General features: G+C 32.6%; 2 protein-coding genes across 5 annotated transcripts in view; one reads left to right on the top strand and one right to left on the bottom strand.

Moving 5' to 3' along the window:
* LOC131675342 (L-aminoadipate-semialdehyde dehydrogenase-phosphopantetheinyl transferase) overlaps positions 1-18,512 on the top strand; it is a 64,204-nt gene that overhangs the window by 27,173 nt on the left and 18,519 nt on the right. The gene's annotated exons all lie outside the window — the stretch shown is intronic.
* On the bottom strand, positions 12,047-13,003 carry LOC131663939 (jerky protein homolog-like). Its single transcript, XM_058934769.1, has one exon. The coding sequence runs from the start codon at positions 13,001-13,003 to the stop codon at positions 12,047-12,049; it is 957 nt and encodes a 318-aa protein (XP_058790752.1).

Genomic DNA, 18,512 nt, shown 5'->3' with positions numbered 1-18,512 from the left:
CCACCATCCTAGAAAACATTTTGGACGAGTTGGCAGCGATGCCCATAAACGCTACCAACCTTTAACTTTATCAATCCTTAGAAACCTTTTTTTTTCTCTTCTTTTCTCCTACCTTTATAAAAAAAAATATAATAATAAATAATAATATAACATGAATAGTAACCATTTTAATAGTACATATATTACCCGTTTTCGTCATCCTTAATCATTCATGTTTATTCATTCTCATTGGACATATAATTCCCGAGGACGGTAATCATTCTAAGGGGGGGAGGATGTTAAGTGACAACTTTTAAAATTCACTTAATCCTGATATATGTAATGTAAAACTTTATGTGTATTAGTATTATGTATAATCGCGCCGCGCGTATTAATTGTACACGTTAAGCACGCGTAGGCGGTTCGGCGGCCGCGTAGTAATGCGGTGACGGCGTAGTAACACTCTCGCGTGGGATGACTGTATCGCCCACGCCTGACAAAGGCAGTCTAGCGCCAGAGCTAATCACGAGCAGTCGTATTCCGTTCAGATTTACATACAGTTTTATTCAGTTGCTTTCATATAGTTTTGATCTCAGTTTTTTTTGTCAATCAGTTTTTATTTATTGTTAAATTCATCACATCAGTATATTCATATCCTTGCTATCAGCTATTAACGCATTATTATAAAATACACACACATATATATATATATATATATATATATATATATATATATATATATATACGTATACGGCGTACGTTCAGATCGATTACAGCATAATTACTTGTATAAGGATAACAGTTATTATAAGGACCAAAAAAAAAAAATAAATAAAAGGATTATATTTCTTGGACGAATATTTTGACAATATACACAATTATATAACTATATAATTTTGAGGACAAGCCTACTAATAATAATAATAAATAAACTTCTAACAAGTAAGTAACTCAAGGTTTATTAGTGTAAACTTATTTTCTTCTTACCTATTTTTCTATAATAATAATAATATTTGGATTAATTACCATTTAGCAAATTTCCGCATATTCATTTTGTGTATAACTACATATATATATATATGTAGACGTGTATGCGTTCGTTAAATTTTTAATTATTTTGACTTTGGTATTTTGCTTTCGCGACTCTTTCCATTTATTATCATAAATACCGGTCGCGCCAGTGTAACGCGATCTTCTCAATTACATAGCATTATAGCCTACGCTGACTAAGTATTTAAAAATTAAGCACGTCCCCGGATAACATGATATGCATGTGTACGGGATAAATCGTACGTCTACGATATTTGGACAAGCTCGGTTCCAAGCTGCTAAAATTCCCGAGTAAGCTTTAATTCGAACTTTATAAAGAACCCCTATATACATATATATTCCAGTTATTTGATTTTTTCCATAAATATACTTATACGTTAAAATATATTTAATAATTAACTAGCGAGTGTTAAGTGAGCGGGGCCTCATGTATGCAGCAATACACCACATCGAGTTATAGTGTCGCTCGTTTGCTAGAAAGACACTAACGACATGTGTGTCTATTAGAACACACATAATAATCGATTTGAGAGTTATAACAACATGAAATTCAGGATCAGCGCATCAAATTTAACTAACAAGGAAGGTACCCGAGGTGTACCTCACCGATTTTCTTGAAATTGTGATATGTTGTAGAACATCAAAAAATATTCGACGCGTATTTTTTTATACGTGCCCATAAGCCTATTTAAGGGGTGAAACCCACCCTTGAAGTTCACCCCTAAAAACAAATTTTTTTTAATTTCTCGAATACAATTCGTAATTTTTTACTGAAACAAAGTGGGTAACACTTGTTATTGAAAGGCACATATTTATGCATTGTTTTTAGTCATCAGACTCGTAACCCCCGTTTTTTATTAATGAAAAACTATATTTGATGACCATTTTTTTCACTATACACATTCCAAAATCTGTTAAATCTTGACAAAATTAATTGTTTTATGCACAATAATCAAAAATAAAGTTGACCTGTTCCGGCATTTTCAAAAAAAAATCCCTTGAGGGGGTGAGCTACCCCTAACATTTATACTATTATATTTCATTATTCCATTACGATATCATGGTGTAAATCTCTTGGATACTATTAAAATTGTTAAGTAGTTGATGTAGTTTGAAATTTTCTGAAATCAGCCCTTACAAATGAATTCATCCCTAAAACTCAATCTCAAGTATTATTTTTTCATTACTTGAAAATACCCTAGGACTATTCAGTGGCGTAAAACGTGTAATAATATTAGTTCACATCCTTGGTATTGAATTAGAATTCTTCACCCCACTAATGTATCAACCCCTATTTTTCAATAAAAAAATGACACCCTTTTCCATATGAAAATACTAGTTTCTTGAGTTTGACGAAAAAAATTTTGGCAGTATGCACAATATTCAAATACGAAATCGACTGTTCTCACCTTAATAAAAATAACCTATAATAAGGGGTGTACCAGCCCCACAGGAGATATTGTCGTATCTCTATGATTTTATTCTTTTTCTATGGGACTTTCAAAAGTAATAAAAAATTAATGATTCAAAGTACAAAAAAATTTTAAATTTAATATTTCAATAGTTTCGAGTTTTAATGTTACTTTTTATAATCCTGGCAATAATGATAATAATTAAAAAAATGTTTCAAGCATAATGATTTCTTACACCAAGAGCATCTTACAATTTCTGAGTTAGAGCAACCAGGAACTTCACAACGCTCATTACAATCATTACCAAAACTAAAATCTAGAGTTTCATTTTTGAGAGCAAGAGTGATGCTATTATTTTTAATTAATCAACGCAAACGAATGTTAATCAGAGTACATAATTGTAATTTTACATTATCACTTAATACTAGGGAATCAATTACAAGTTGAAATAATACTAAAAATGTAAAAATTCTATGATTAATTATTATAAACGAATTTATAATATTTGTGTATTTGTCTGAACTTATTGTTACGTTATTAGTTACAATAGACTATTGTTGCTTATGATTCTATTATTTAACTTAAATTGTATATTTTGATGTTTGAAAATGGTGAGCCGATAAAAGAATGAGGAGAGCCATAAATAATTATTTATAATAGAAGGTGAAAGGTTAATTTTTATAATTTCAATATTTATATTTCATTCTCTTTGAATGGTAAAAAATTTTGTTGTCTTCTTAAAAGAGAAGAATTCGGTGGGAAAAATTAGAACGGGAAACAGATTGCAGTTTTATGGCCCTCTTCTCTCATCGGTATCTGAGCGCTCACGTTTTCGGAGGCTGCATGCACTTCATATGTAAGTGCGAAGGTACGAAGGATAGAATAGCGTATTGAAAAAATTTAGACTATAGATTCTATTGCTTGGAGACTATCAAGAAGAATTTCCCTGCGACACTCGGCTCGGTTCCCACAGCTCATGGGAAGCGGGTTCAACTCTGCCGTTGGTCTTAGAAAAATTATTTTTGTGAAATTAAAAAATTTTAATCATATATGGCCCGCCGTCACAAAGTAATTAATTAATTTTATAGTGTTCAATATGAATATAAATCTAATAAACGCGATCAATGTTGTTCTTACGACTTTTCAATCTTTAAATTTTCCCGAAAGTCAAGTTAACTTTAAAGAAATTGAGGTCGCAAATAAAATTGAAACGATTTTATTAGATGCAATGAATGATTTTAATGAAGTGGAAATAATAAAGGATGAAACGTTAGATTTCCAAGAACCATTTAAGGCCGATTCCATCTCAAATCATACGGAGCTCCATGGGCACCCATGAGCAAACCACACCAAACTATTTTTTGGAGATTCTATGATGAAAATAAAGCGACACGTATTTTTTTTTTGCCTTAGACGCATATTTGATTTAATATTGAATTTTGAAAATTCACTTCTAAAATTCAAAGTTAAAAAAAAATTTTGAGAGTTGTATTTCGACTTTCTACTGCCATCTTTTTTTTGGCCCATTTTTTTTTTGGAGATTCGTTGTACCATCGTGTTCAAACGTATACCAGTCCGGTTTCCGGTTTTTGCTTTTTTATGGAGAAAAAAAATTAAAAAAAAAATTTTTTCTTCCGTGTCGAAAATTTGAATAATCTACGTAAATGTATGTTACTTCTATAAAAAAAACTGTAAATCATTGAACGCTCATGTTTACAAATAGTGCCGCATTCTTTGAGTACGCGAGTACTATCCACATACGCATATCTGGAATTTGACGACAGTAGAACCTTGGCTTTCTTGTAGTTATCATGTCTACTCTCGAAAATTATTCTGCAAAGAGACTGAAATGCCCCGATTATTTTCAAATATATCTAATTTTGAATATTTTAAAAATAAAGTTACCTTCATTTGAAGAAATTTTTCTTGCTTTATCAACCATGTAAGCCGTAACTTGTGGAAACAAAGATAAGATTTGGCATTTAGATAATATAGGAGCTATAATGGTCAAGAGCTTGATCTTGTCTGAAATATTCCGACAACTATCAAAGGCTTTAGCTACGTTATCCTTTAATTCTTTGGACATATGACCCAAATAGCTTTGCTCTTCCTCAAGTGGTGTATCATATATTTTTCTTAACTTCCGGCTCGTAGCTTTAGTAAACGATGACACGAATTGTCTTTTTTTTTAAGAATATATGTTTCGATGTTCATGTGGGAAAGATTTCCTTTTTTTCGCAAAGGCGATACTGGATTTTCCAATTTTGAAATAACTGCATTATTGAATTCATCAACATGTACAGAAGAATCCAGTTCAAACTCACTATCACCACCAACGTTAATCACATTCACTTCCACCGAATCGGGGATCTCAACCGTATCATTATGATCTACACTATCATTATGAGCTCTGTAAATACGCTTGTAGCAATTACTACATACACTACTGTTAGCAGTTATACTTTCATATGCAAACTTTGTTTGCAAAAATCCTGCGTAATCACCCGCAACTTGAAAGTTCAATGTTCTACTTTGATACACGCACTTTTTGTGAACTTGAAAATAATCGGGGCATTTCAGTCTCTTTGCAGAATAATTTTCGAGAGTAGACATGATAACTACAAGAAAGCCAAGCTTCTACTGTCGTCAAATTCCAGATATGCGTATGTGGATAGTACTCGCGTACTCAAAGAATGCGGCAGTGTTTGTAAACATGAGCGTTCAATGATTTACAGTTTTTTTTTATAGAAGTAACATACATTTACGTAGATTATTCAAATTTTCGACACGGAAGAAAAAATTTTTTTTTTAATTTTTTTTCTCCATAAAAAAGCAAAAACCGGAAACCGGACTGGTATACGTTTGAACACGATGGTACAACGAATCTACAAAAAAAAATGGGCCAAAAAAAATATGGCCTTTTTGAGATAAATCGGTATTTTTACAGGATGCAATTTTTATGCAAAAGTGCATAATCTTCTGAAAAATGCATTTATGCACATTTTTGATCACGTACATTTGAAGGCCTTCAATTTTGCTACAATATGAAAAAAGTTTCATCCGATTTGGACTAATAATGACCGAGCAGTAGAAAGTCGAAATCCAACTCTCAAAATTTTTTTTTAACTTTGAATTTTAGAAGTGAATTTTCAAAATTCAATATTAAATCAAATATGCGTCTAAGGCAAAAAAAAAATACGTGTCGCTTTATTTTCATCATAGAATCTCAAAAAAATAGTTTGGTGTGGTTTGCTCATGGGTGCCCATGGAGCTCCGTATGATTTGAGATGGAATCGGCCTTAAATATATGGAAGCTGATATTGTTGAAGATGAAATCTTGCATCACTTTCCAGATCGTCCTTTTTCACCAACAAATGAATGTACTAAATATGAAGAAGATATATCGTATGATCATAAATTAAAAGCAGTGGAATACTGGAAAAGCAGTAAACAAAAAAAATTTGAGTCTTGAATCAGTGAAACAAAAAGTTTAAGAAAGTAAGTTCTATAAGGCAGTTGCGACGTTGGGTTGACGCTTTAAATAAAAGAGGGACATATAGAGAGAAAATATCTAGAATATGTCGATTTACATTGGAAAATTTTCAAGCTTCAATTGAAGCGGGATTGGTTGTTCATGATTCAGAATTACGTAAATGGGCAATACAAGCTCAAAAGAAGATAGGCTATGAAGATATTAGATTTAAAGCTTCAAATCACTGGCTTAATCGTTTCAAGAAATACAGAATACAGAATAGTATCAAGAAAAATTAATAAATTCGTAACCAGGAAAACTTTATAAAGTGCCGCAGAGTTAGAAAAACATGCAAATGAATTTGTAACTGATGTTAAATAATGTGCAGAAGAGGTAGGAATGGAAAATGTATTCAACTCTGATCAAAGTGGATTCCAGTTAGAGACACATTCTGGTAGAACATTAGCTGTTAAAGGAGAAAAACAAGTGCAGTGTGTTGTACCATCAGTTTCGTCTACAAACATAGTTATACAATACAGCCTCTAATATCAGGTCATGGAGAATTACTTTCACCACTTTTCCTAGTTTTAAAAGAAAAAAGTGGCCAGTTTGGACCAGTTGTTGAATCTAATTTATTTTGACCTAAAAATGTACATGTTGAAGCATCAAAATCTGGAAAACTGACTTCAGGTATTTATCAATATTTATTTACCGAAAGTAAAATTTTAACGAGAATACCCGCAAACTATACAACAACATTAAAAAACATAATTTTTTCAGATCATTTTAAAATTTGGTTAGAAAAAATATATTTTCCAAAAATTGGTCCTAAAAGTATATTATTATTAGAATCTTGCAGTGGGCATTGTCCTAAAATAGTAGAAGAAGTTACACCTGTTAATAAAGAAGTAAATATAAAAAAAATTCCTAGAGGAACTACAGGAAAAATTCAATCTTTAGACGTATTTGGCTTTCGCATTTGGAAAAATTATGTTAAACATTTTTCAGAGAAAGTAATTTTAAAGTAATTTTAATGGATTATGATATGCAATTGTATAAACGTAATAATATTATTAAACTGCAATCTCTAGTCCACAACCAATTTTCATCGCTAAGATATGAAAATCTTATTAAATATTCTTAGTACAAAAGTGGTTATCTTGATGTAAACCCTGGAAAATTTGAGAACTCTGTTGACTTCAGCTTTGGCGATTCTTGCAAAACGCATTGCGAGATTGAAGGCTGCAGTAATATTGCAATAGTTCGGTGTGCTTGGTGTAAAAAATCTTTATGCTTCAAACATTTTTTTTAAGACATTATTGTTCATCATTTAAAGAATAAATAAAACTAATTGTGAAAGTTCACAAAAGTTATTGAAAATTAATTGAATATTAGCTGATTAAAGATACGTATTCCCTACTTTTCAGTGCTCTGTAACATACCATAATTTTATCAAAATCGAGGATTCGTTTATTGTATTATTTATCTATATTGTTTTATAATAGGGTTTAGGGGTAGTTCATCCCTGTAACAAAAGATTATGCGAAAACACCGAACCTGGTCACCTATTTTGTCATTTTGTATTTGAAAAACATTTTTTTATATTTTTGTAACAGTTCTGTAAAATTTTACACGAAAAAAATACAACAAAATACAGTTTTACCCCTATTAAACCTAAGGGTTGCAACCCGTATTATCAAAACCTATATAGTTTTGTTGCGGTTTTTATTGATTGGCCTAAGAATCAACAGCCTAATTGCCGTAAAGTCCAGGTGTGAAATAGCCCGAAAGAGGGGTTACAATGTCAACGGCGCTAGTTCCGGATGAGAGTGATTTCATTGGTCGCTAGCTAATATAGATGGGTTTCTACCCTCTCCCCGGAGTCACCGTTCGAGATACTTAGCTTGCGCTATGTCTCGTCTCTCTTGACACTTATTCGCTACTTAACCATTACGAATAAAATTACACTGTCTCAACACTGATTGTTCGATATTGTTTTAATGTGTTCTCATTTTTATATTTAAATTGGTCCTTAGTTTAACGCGCTACTATTTAATTAATTTGTTAATTTTTACATGCGAATGTGCATACGTGTATTGTGTAAGTGGTTAGTGTATTGTCTGAGGACTGTACCCTCTTCCTTTTCACAGGGCTACACCCTGCTGGATTACTGCTCAGCTTCATTGTGTCAAGTATGCGTCTATATGTCACTGTGTTGTAAGTGTTTTAGTTTAAGTTTGATTAATTATAAGTTTAGTTTACACTCACAGACTGCAGGTTTTTTATGCCTATCTTTCTTCGTGTTAAATATACGTTGTTTTAATGATAAATTTTGTAATGATGGAACGAAGGGAAATAGTGATAGATGGAAAATCACTTAATTTTAATTACATTCAGCAACGTTTCATTAGCACATTTGCTGACCTTTCAGGCTTTATTAATAAAAAAATACAACAAATTATTAACAATAGAGTTTTCACAAGTAATTTTAAAAGTATATAATTGTAAGTATATGTGTATACCTGATTTATCTCGTAGTTAAATTATTATAGGCTAAAACGAATAAATCGTAGCACAGTCAAAATTAAAGTGAGAAATCAAGTATTTCAACTCATATATATACTCTCCATCTATTGTCTCTTCCTCATCGATCTTAATAAAGGCTTATAGGTGTGACTAAGTTATTGTATATCCTCTTTTCTATTTAACGTATTTTTATGTAAGCCAATGTGTAACATTTCGGATATTCTTCGTTTCTTATAATTCTTTTCATAATCCAATATCTTAGCTTTTTTCCAGTCAAATTCGTGTGAGAACGTTCTTCTATGTGTAGCTACTACTGTATCAATGTTTTTTTTTGTGTTGGTTTAATCTAATTTTTAATGAACGTTTACTTTCACCTATGTAGACCGCTGAACATTGTTTGCAGTTAAAACTGTAGACAATACCATTGTTGTCTAATAAATCAGATTTGTCTTTTCCTAAACGGACAAACTCTTGTAATGGTTTTTGTAATAACGGGATAGGCATAATGTTATGTTTTTTTAACACAGATGAACATTTTTTGAAGATGATGCAATTATTAGGAATAGCGACTGTAGGTAATTTTTGATTTTTTAATTTTTTAGAATTATTATTAACTTTTTTGTATTTATTGATACCTTTTTGTATATGTTTTTTGATAAATAAAACTGGATAATTATTCTTCTTCAGAATATTAGTAATAATTTTTAAATTGTTGGAATAAAATTTTTTATCAGCAAGTAAAAACACTCAGTCAACTAAATTTGAAACTATATTAACTTTTTGATGAATTGTATGTTATGAGTTAAAATTCAAAATTTTATCAAACTTCAAAATATTTATATACTTTTAAAATTACTTGTGAAAACTCTATGTCAATAATTTGTTGTGTTTTTTATTAATAAAGCCTGAAGAGGTCAGCAAATGTGATGACAAAACGTTGTTGAATATAATTAAAATTAAGTGATTTTCCATCTATCACTATTTCCCTTCGTTCCATTATTACAAAATTTATCATTTAAACAAATCATAAGGGAATCAAGACAGTATGTTACGTATACGTTGTTTTATTGTTCTTTCGAAATTATTCATTTTTATTTCTTTTCCTGTCCACACACTTACATACATATATATATTAAGTATTGAGGTCGAGGTCAACTCACGAAAGTTAAATTCAAAACAATTATTAAAAAATAAAAAAAAACCAAGTTAACCGAGGATCGAATCCGCTTCCTTCGTATTACTAAACCAGCAGTTTACCACTTTGCTATTAACGACTGTTAGGAGTAGTAATATTTTTGTTGGAGATATAATTTAAACAGCCTATTTACTTCTACATATTTAGATTATCTTAATTTTTAATTAAATGTGTTGTGTTTTTCATATTTCTTATTTAAGATACTATTATTTAGTAGAGCCAAAATATTAATAAGTAAAAAAAAAATATGTCTAAAAGATACATATATAAAATACTTAAATTTTATTGAAAGTCCTTTTATAATTGAAAAAAATTATTTTCTGCAGCAGCTATGATATACAATTAATATTATATTATAGAAAACTTGTACAATTCTAAAAACTAGTAAACTGAAATCGATTAAATAATAAGGTCAAAAATATCATTTTAATAATCTTAAGTTACGTCTGGATTATTTATCCGGATTAAATCTTAAGTACGGAAAGCAAACGTATGAATATTGACAGCTTATTTTTGCTTTGCATTCTCATGTCTAAACAGTTTACTGAAAAAGCAAAGGTTTGATCTCAAATTGGTAGTATACGAAATTAATAGTCATACGATTATATTATTAAAAGTTTATGTATGAAAACATATAATTATTCTTATCTTTATGTTAAAGTTGTTATGACCAAGAAAAATGTATAGGACACGCATTCAAATTCACAACTTTCAGCTGCACACCTGAATGCCTTTCTTGGGAGCACAAACTAACAAGCGTAGGCTAGTAAGGGGTACAAGAAAGCGTCATCGCATTTGGAACCTATGCAATTTTTTCTAATAGAGTTTGTAGCACGTTCGGCTTATCTAGAAACATTGAAATTTTCAAAAGGTGAATAAACCTCTTCTCTACCTCTTTTTCTTAAAACGAGAACGAGTGAGAAGCTTCTCGATTTATTTTAAAAATACCGAAGTAAGAGAAAAACAAAGATGAATACTTTTATTTTTCATTTTTTAAAACAAATTGTAAAATTTTAATGTAACATTCACAAAAAATTTCACAAAAATACAGAAAAAGACACAATAAAACTAATGAACGAATGACTTTCGAAAAGATTTTCGAAAAAAATTAGGATGTTTCCTACTCTCCAAAAGATACTCTCATCAAATTACAAAAAATCTTTGAAGAAAGAACATCGATTTCGCTTTAGACATTCAGCATGTGAGGGTTTGTTAACGCAACTCAACAAGAAGCTAACTTAAAACCTTATCTCTAACAAGGGAACCACCCCAACCCGACCTCAACGATTTGAATGATTTTGAGATATGTTATAGTACTTGAAAAAAAATTCGATACGTTTTTTTTTATCGGCCCATAAGGGCTTTTAAGGGATGAAATCCACTCTGAAAATCAACCCCTAAAATCAGTTTTTTTAATATTTCTCAGCATCAAATGAATATTTTTCAGTAAACTCAACGTTAAAAAATTTCTTATAAAAAGGCGCTTTTAAAGACATAACATTTATACCGAAGGGTTGCAACCCGCTTTTTAATAGGGGTAAATACACTATTTCTTGTACTGTTTTACGACATGTAATATAGTAAATCAGCTCGAGTGATTTAAAAATCGCATTGATAATAAGAAAATACTAAAATTAAATTGACGTGTTTCCGGATTTAAAAAAAATATATTTAAGGGATGTTTCACCCCCTAGAAACCACCCCCATCAAACTATCAGCAGGTTAATCTACCTAACCCTGGGATAAACAAGTTTAGTCGTTTGTTATTTCTTGAAATAATTTAATCCTATGCATGAGCGAGCTACCTCAACTAACCGACCTGCCTCTAACTCACCAAACCCCCATAATAGTCCAGGCGGTATAGACTCGAACGCAATGTTGGCTCGGGGCAGGCTGGAACTTTGTGTGTGGGTCGTATATAGTATGTACAATAACCAAAAACTATTCGTGGTAATTCGTAGAATGTGTTTATTGTTTAAAGCCCGTTAATTTGACGAATTTTTGTAAAGTTTCACGTTATTTGCTAATAACTTCGAAGCTATTGATTCTACAGGAAAAAACCTGGATACTTTTTTGTTTGTCTTGAAATACCGAACAGAAGTAGCTGTTGCACGAAAAAAACAATTAATTTGTTGGAAAGTTACACGCAAAAAACCAATCAATAATTAATTATAAATAAACTATCGAGAGACGATTATATTTGTATTGTAACGCCTCGTAATTGACATAAATTACTCTCTTCTAACTAGAGAACACGTGTGCGAAATCTGTACTCGGTAAGTGAAATAGTTTACGACTAATAGCGTTATAAACAAATTAACGAAAGCTCACTCTGTACAAACCTGAGTTGAATTCGTGGTGACGGTGATTTTTTCATACGTAGATTTCGTTATGATATATGGAAAACCGTTATTACTTGGCAAAAAAATGCAATTTTGCGACTAAGAGAATTTTTTGTTTGAATTTCCTTAGTTGCAAAATGCAATTAACACTGTTTGCAACTTTTATTTTAAACTTTTGATTACACACGTTGATGGCAAATTCAAAGAGCAATTTTTTGTTCATCCAGGCTGATTTGCTGCTAGTATACTTCACTGGTAACAAAATATTTTCTCCTTTACACTTAGCGAAACATCTTGGTTTTGCAAATTTCCCGACGACTAAAGGCGTAATTTTATGCGATCCCGTCACATTGGCGCAGCACATGACCGTGACTCGTTCCTTTGGCTCTTTAAATCCCGCTCCTTGTCTTTCGTGGCCTGCAGCTAAAGTTTTCCGTGGCAGCGATCTGAAGTATAAGGCCGTTTCATCTGCGTTGTACATTTGGTCCAAAGAGTAGCCTCCTTCTACGATGCAATTCTTCATTTCACTTTTGAAGTCTTCTGCTCCAATACTATCAGCAGACAATTTTTCTCCTTGCATGAATAATTCTCTGATACCATAGCGCTTCTTGAAATTGTCGAGCCAACCGCTGCTCGCCTTGAATTCGCCTTCGAGTCCTTTCGCTTTGTGGAGCTCCAAAGCCTTTTCTTGAAGGTAACTACCCGAGATTGGTGTTCCAGCAGCACGTTCGTCCTCGAACCAAGAATATAGCGCTGTGTCACGGATGTTTTCTTCTGTACGAATTCTTTTACTATCTAATGGTTGCTTTAACTGCTCCAGCGCCAAGCTACGCTTCAATATATCTGATTTTGAAGATCTGGTATTTCTGATAGTTGAAGAATCGACGTTATAGAACTTTGCCAAATCATCCGTCGATTGTCCTTTCTCAAGCTTGGCGATGATGTCCAGTTCGTCTTTAATCGACAAGTTCACCTGGTGCTTCCTGATGATTGGGGATTCTAGGCCTATCTGCTGCTGGCCGTCCATGTCCCTCACTCTCCGGATTGTCCTTGATTATACATTATATTCCTTAGCAAGACTGGCCATCGACTGCTTTTCAAACAGTTTCTGTTTGATATCGGAGATTTGCGCTGCTGTTAAAGACTTAGACATGGCAATCTGAAAAAGAAATTTTTGTTAATAAATAATACAGTAAACAATAGTATATATAAATGAAACATAATTCGTCATTTATTGTACATATAATAAAAAAATAAAATATACGTATTTTTTCTTTTGTAGTTTTCAATGGTTTATAAAAAAATTATTTAAAGAATTTAGTGGAAAATTTTTCATTTTCAAAAAATAAAAGCATCAATCGAAGCTACGAAAAAAATCAAGGCGAAAATATCTATGATGTTTTTACGTCAGATTTTGATTTATCGTCATAATTTTTTTCCATAGAATCGATTGGCATAATTAATTGTCGAAAATCACAATAATTTTAATAAATTTCAATTGCTTATAAATATTGTACACTGACAAAAAAACGTCATAGTGATTTTCGTCTTGGATTTTGAATAGAATCGATTGGTGGTTTCAATTTTTCACGAATGAAAATTTTCATTTTAAATAATTTTTTTCAAACAATTGAAAGTTCCAAAGTAGAAAAAATATATATAATTTATTTTTAATTATACGATGAAAATCGTAATTAATTTGTCTCTACATCATCCATTTTCTGCATGGGCCTTAAAGGATATATACATATGTATAAACAATTTATAATTGAATTTTTCTACTGCAAATAAACTGGATAAAAATTATAAAACTATCAAATACTTGTTTTTACAAGTTTTTTAATAAGTGTAGAAAGATTCTTAAATTTTGATTTATTTTAAATTGTTAATTAAAATTTACTTATAACTTTGTTTTGATAAACAAATTAATTAGCAGATATATAAAATATGTACTTTACGGGTTAATACAATATAAATATCAAATTAAAAATACATTCTTGCGTTATTTTGTAAAGGAAAATTATAAAATTATTAAAACGTAATACACTTACCGTTCAAATATTCACTGCAAAAAAGTCAATCAACATGTACAAATCCTTAAATATATACGTATACATGTATATATATAGTGTATACAACAAACTGACTGACTATGTAAATATAATCAACAGGAAACTAAGCAATGCTTCGAGACAAAATTTTCTATGACACAAACAAACCTACGACTGGATAGATTTGAAAGTCAAAATAGACTGATGTAGCAGACGGTTAGGTAGAGCTAAGCGCGAATAATTAAAATACATCTGACCGATAGATGTCGGACGCGCCGGGAAAACTTCTGGGCAATCCCAATGTTTTCCACAGCAGGTACCGACAGGTGTTGGGGTAATTATTAAGTAATTATATTAATATCTCGGAAAACATTAAGTGTAAGCTGGTTGATTCGACGTGGCAAGCGTCTGCCTGTTGTTTTATGACAACATATTAGATGCGGCATGCCTCCTCAATGTTTCGCTCGTCTGGCGGTGTGGCGATTAGCCAGGGCCGCACGCAACAGCTTGGGTGAAATGAGTGCCGCGTTTTACGCAAGGCTGTCTCAGTCTCTACCAGTTTCGGCTGTGATTCGGGGATGGCCGAGGGTTATCTCGAGATCATTATCACATCTTAGTTCTAGAAGTAAGAGAGGGCAGGTGAGGCCTGCCGGTGAGGCCGTAAGAGAAAGAGAGGGGTTCATAAGTTTAAAATCGGATTATCTGCATCCATAAAACTAAAAGTTTAAAGTCGGATTATGTATGTGTATCCATAAAACTAAAAGTTTGAAGTCGGATTATCCATACATATTCGGAAATCTATTGAAATTATAAAGAGGGAAGAATAAGCCTTCCAATAAGGCCGTGAGAGAAAGAGAGACCCCCTGGTACGCAAGGGACAGTGTACGGCCCTGCCCCTTGAGAAGTGCCGCGGCGCAGCCAGCGAGAAGTGCGGGGGCACAAGAAATGCCGCAACGAGAAGTGCCGGGGTTCGACTGTATTGATTCAATTCTGGGCCTTCTTTCACCAAAACATTATTCATAATTTGTTGTTCTTGTTGGCTAAAATCGCAACTATCCATTATTAGCTTACCCAAGACTGCGTGTACCATTAAATGAGCTCTGTCTGATCTTGAGTAGGCCGTTCCATTCAGTACTTTCTCACAAGAGTTCTCGGCGAAGAGCTCGCAAAATAACTCTCTCAAACCGCTGTCGTTCATAATAAAGTGTACAGAGCTAGTAAATGAAAACCATAAATGGAAGCCGCCTAATCGCAATATTATTTTGTCAAACTGTTTTTGACTTTGATCATCTACAGCTTGAGCTCGACTGTGTGTAAGAACTTCTTGAGCTTTCCAAAAAAGTGGCGAATCGAATGTTATAAACATGTACTCCTGGTTAAGCGTTTGTCGTAATTTTTCTGCCTATATAAGTGCTGTATATATTGTATTGTGATTACTTGCTGGGGCATTGATAAATGGCATGATTTTAATCTTGCTTATTTGATAAGGCTCATTTTTAGTTAACTTTTCCATAAATCCGTTAAAAACCCCGATATTGTTCATTTTCTGAAATACTCCGGCCATACATCCAAAAAAAAATCTTGTTTTGATAATCGAACGTCTCTTGAAATTTTATGGATTTCATCTAAATCTTTTACTTCAATATTCTTGAAGCCACCGTCGTTTGTCTTACGAAAACTTCGAAGATCTATTTGACCTAATTTTGCAAGTTCTTCTGCACTCAATGTATTTCTCAACCGTACGATTGGCTGACTATCGGATACAGCACTTTTGGGTGTAGTTATTTGTATCCGACCCAACACGTGCAACGTGTTTTTGCCATCAGCAGTTTCCGAATTATGATCAGCGTTATCTAGAACGAGTTGAGTGAATGCGCCTTCGCTATATTCATGGTCACTATTGTGCGAGATCACTGACGATAAATATCGCCGTACTTCCTCGTAGGACTCGCAAAATCCATTAGCGTACAATAATTAAATTAATTCTTTAGAACCATACATGTGGTGCAGCACGTTTGCAACATTTAGCAGCACAGGTGATACGAATGACTTGGGTCTTGTTGCTCCAATGATTGAATGTGCTATTGAATTTATAAGATCTTTCCAATCGTCCGGCTTCGTTTTATGAGTAGAAATAATATTTTTTAAAACTCTTCTCAATGATTCGGGAACAAATCGATGACTGTTTTCCAAAAACTTATCTTATGCCGGATAATTGAGCAAATCGTATTTCATGTTCATAATATCATTGAACAGTATTGTAGAACATTCATCAAGTTTTCTCGTTCTCTCGCCGTCAACGTCATTTGGTTTATTACTTGTAAAATTAACCGCGAGTAACGAACGTGCCAAACTCAATTTTGAGATAATAATATCGTCGTTTAATATTTGAATGATAAATTCTGACCCAACTCTTTCTTGCAATTTGCTCTTCAAGTGTGGAAAAGTAGGCCATTCTTGAATATCTTTGTTCGTACTTATTATACTTTTAAGTGAAAATTGACTTTGATCTTGCATTGAGATGTAATTACAAACAAAGTCTGCTACGTCTACCTCGGCTGATTCAGAGAAATTTACAATTACTTTCGTGAATGGAGGATGTTTCATACACTTTTTGTGATACGCAGCACTAGCCTTGACTAAACATTCGACTAACGACATACGATTTATAAATGTTATTGCTTCTGTAGTATTTAATTGACCATATTTTTTTAACAATGAATTTTTCAAATTAGTATTGCATACTTGTGATACTTGTACTCGCGATTGTAAGAACTTCTTGCCACAAAATAAACAATTGTTTGGAAAATCAAAATGAGCGATCGTAGCACGTGTCGTAATTTTTGCCTGCGGTATACCTTCGCTTTTGACTTGAGTTGAAATGTATTTTAAATTTTCTTTCGAACTACACGACTTCTGGCAACTATTGTGAACTTTAACTTCACTTTTTGTTGAAAGAAATTTTTCAACGTGTAAATCACCTCTTCTTCTACTTAACTTTATTAAAGTTTGAATGCCTCTCTGTTTGACCGTCAATGTCTCATCATCGGACGCAATTGGGTTCTCACATAAAACGCATTTGACAGTCCAATCATTCTCGGGCTCACATGCTTCGGCCATCGCAAGAAATTTATTCTCTCTGGAAAAAAAAAGAGTCGTTAATAATTTAATTTTAGTACGCCAAATTAGCAGCATTTTAAAAGAAACAGGCAGCGAGGACAGTGATTTTACTACACAAGAAGAACGGCATGGATATGAAGTTGGTACGTGAATTCATTTAGACAGGTAGAAGGGACAGCACCCTTGTGGCGCACCGGAAAGAACCGTTATTGTACAAGGCTCAGCCAAGTAATTCCAATAGTATATTATACTGTGGGTGCACAGTATATTCGCAGGCATACAATAATTTACTAGATGCCGAAAACAAGCGACGAAGTTGCGACTTTTATGTTAGTGGCAGAAATAAATGTTATTTATAATAAACCTCTTAATGTACTTCCAGAATTACGTGGTCCTTCGTACGTTGATAGAAACAGACGCTATGCCATCACAATTGCTGAATTACACGATATGCCTGTAAAATTGAAACGTTGCATGGTCAATTACATGAGATACACGCTTGAATATACTGTTACATTTAAGCTTTCTTGTTATTATTCAAATATTAAATAAAAATTTGATTGGCTATCAAAATCTCATCAAGTAAATTGGATCTAAAATTTTATTTAAAATAAGAAATTCAATACTTACGGATGATTTGTAAGCGTCAAGATTATTCGTGCGACTCAGCTGCGAACTACACTGTCTGAAAGTCAAGGCACGACTGCCAGCTGTACATATAAACAGTCTAGTCATGGCGCCTTGGGTTCATAATGTGCAAAACCTTTTCTGTATACCTGCGTTCGTCCTTCAGATTTACGAAACCGAAAGAGAAAGTGGCGAATATTTTTTTGAAACGTTCGAATGGTTTGAATATTCATATAAACACGTACTAAATACGCTTATGAAAAAATATGCATCGACAAATTTTGTATTGTAATAATACATTAAAAATATTGCAATCATCATGAATAATTATGAAGTTGATACGAATAATACACACTTTTATTCAATTGGGAAATGATATACAATGTTTTTGTTACAAAAATGTCAACTCATTTATTAATTGTTAATTAATATATTAGATATAATTTATTTAAAGTCTTAGCATCACGTGGACATTAATATTATACAATTTACCTAAACGCGAACGAATTCCTCACATTGCGAGGTATCAAATTAAAAAAAAAACATCAATTTATCTCAACTAGTTCCCGAGTAATAAGTTATTAAAGTCGCGCAGTTGAATTTGAACGTCCGAGTCGACTTTCGCTCGGACTCGCAGCAGCTTCCCCCACCCTGCCGCCACGCAACTGCGCAACGAAAGCATCCGTGTTCCGCCGATGTTAATTAATTTTTTTTTTCAACTTACCTTTACATCGTGCA

Source organism: Phymastichus coffea, unplaced genomic scaffold, assembly GCF_024137745.1.
Source record: "Phymastichus coffea isolate CEN01 unplaced genomic scaffold, Cenicafe_Pcof_1.1 PCOF00001, whole genome shotgun sequence".
Taxonomy (NCBI): Eukaryota; Metazoa; Arthropoda; class Insecta; order Hymenoptera; family Eulophidae; genus Phymastichus; species Phymastichus coffea.
Note: the sequence above shows the minus strand (reverse complement) of the source record. Positions and strands in the feature narration are given on the sequence as shown.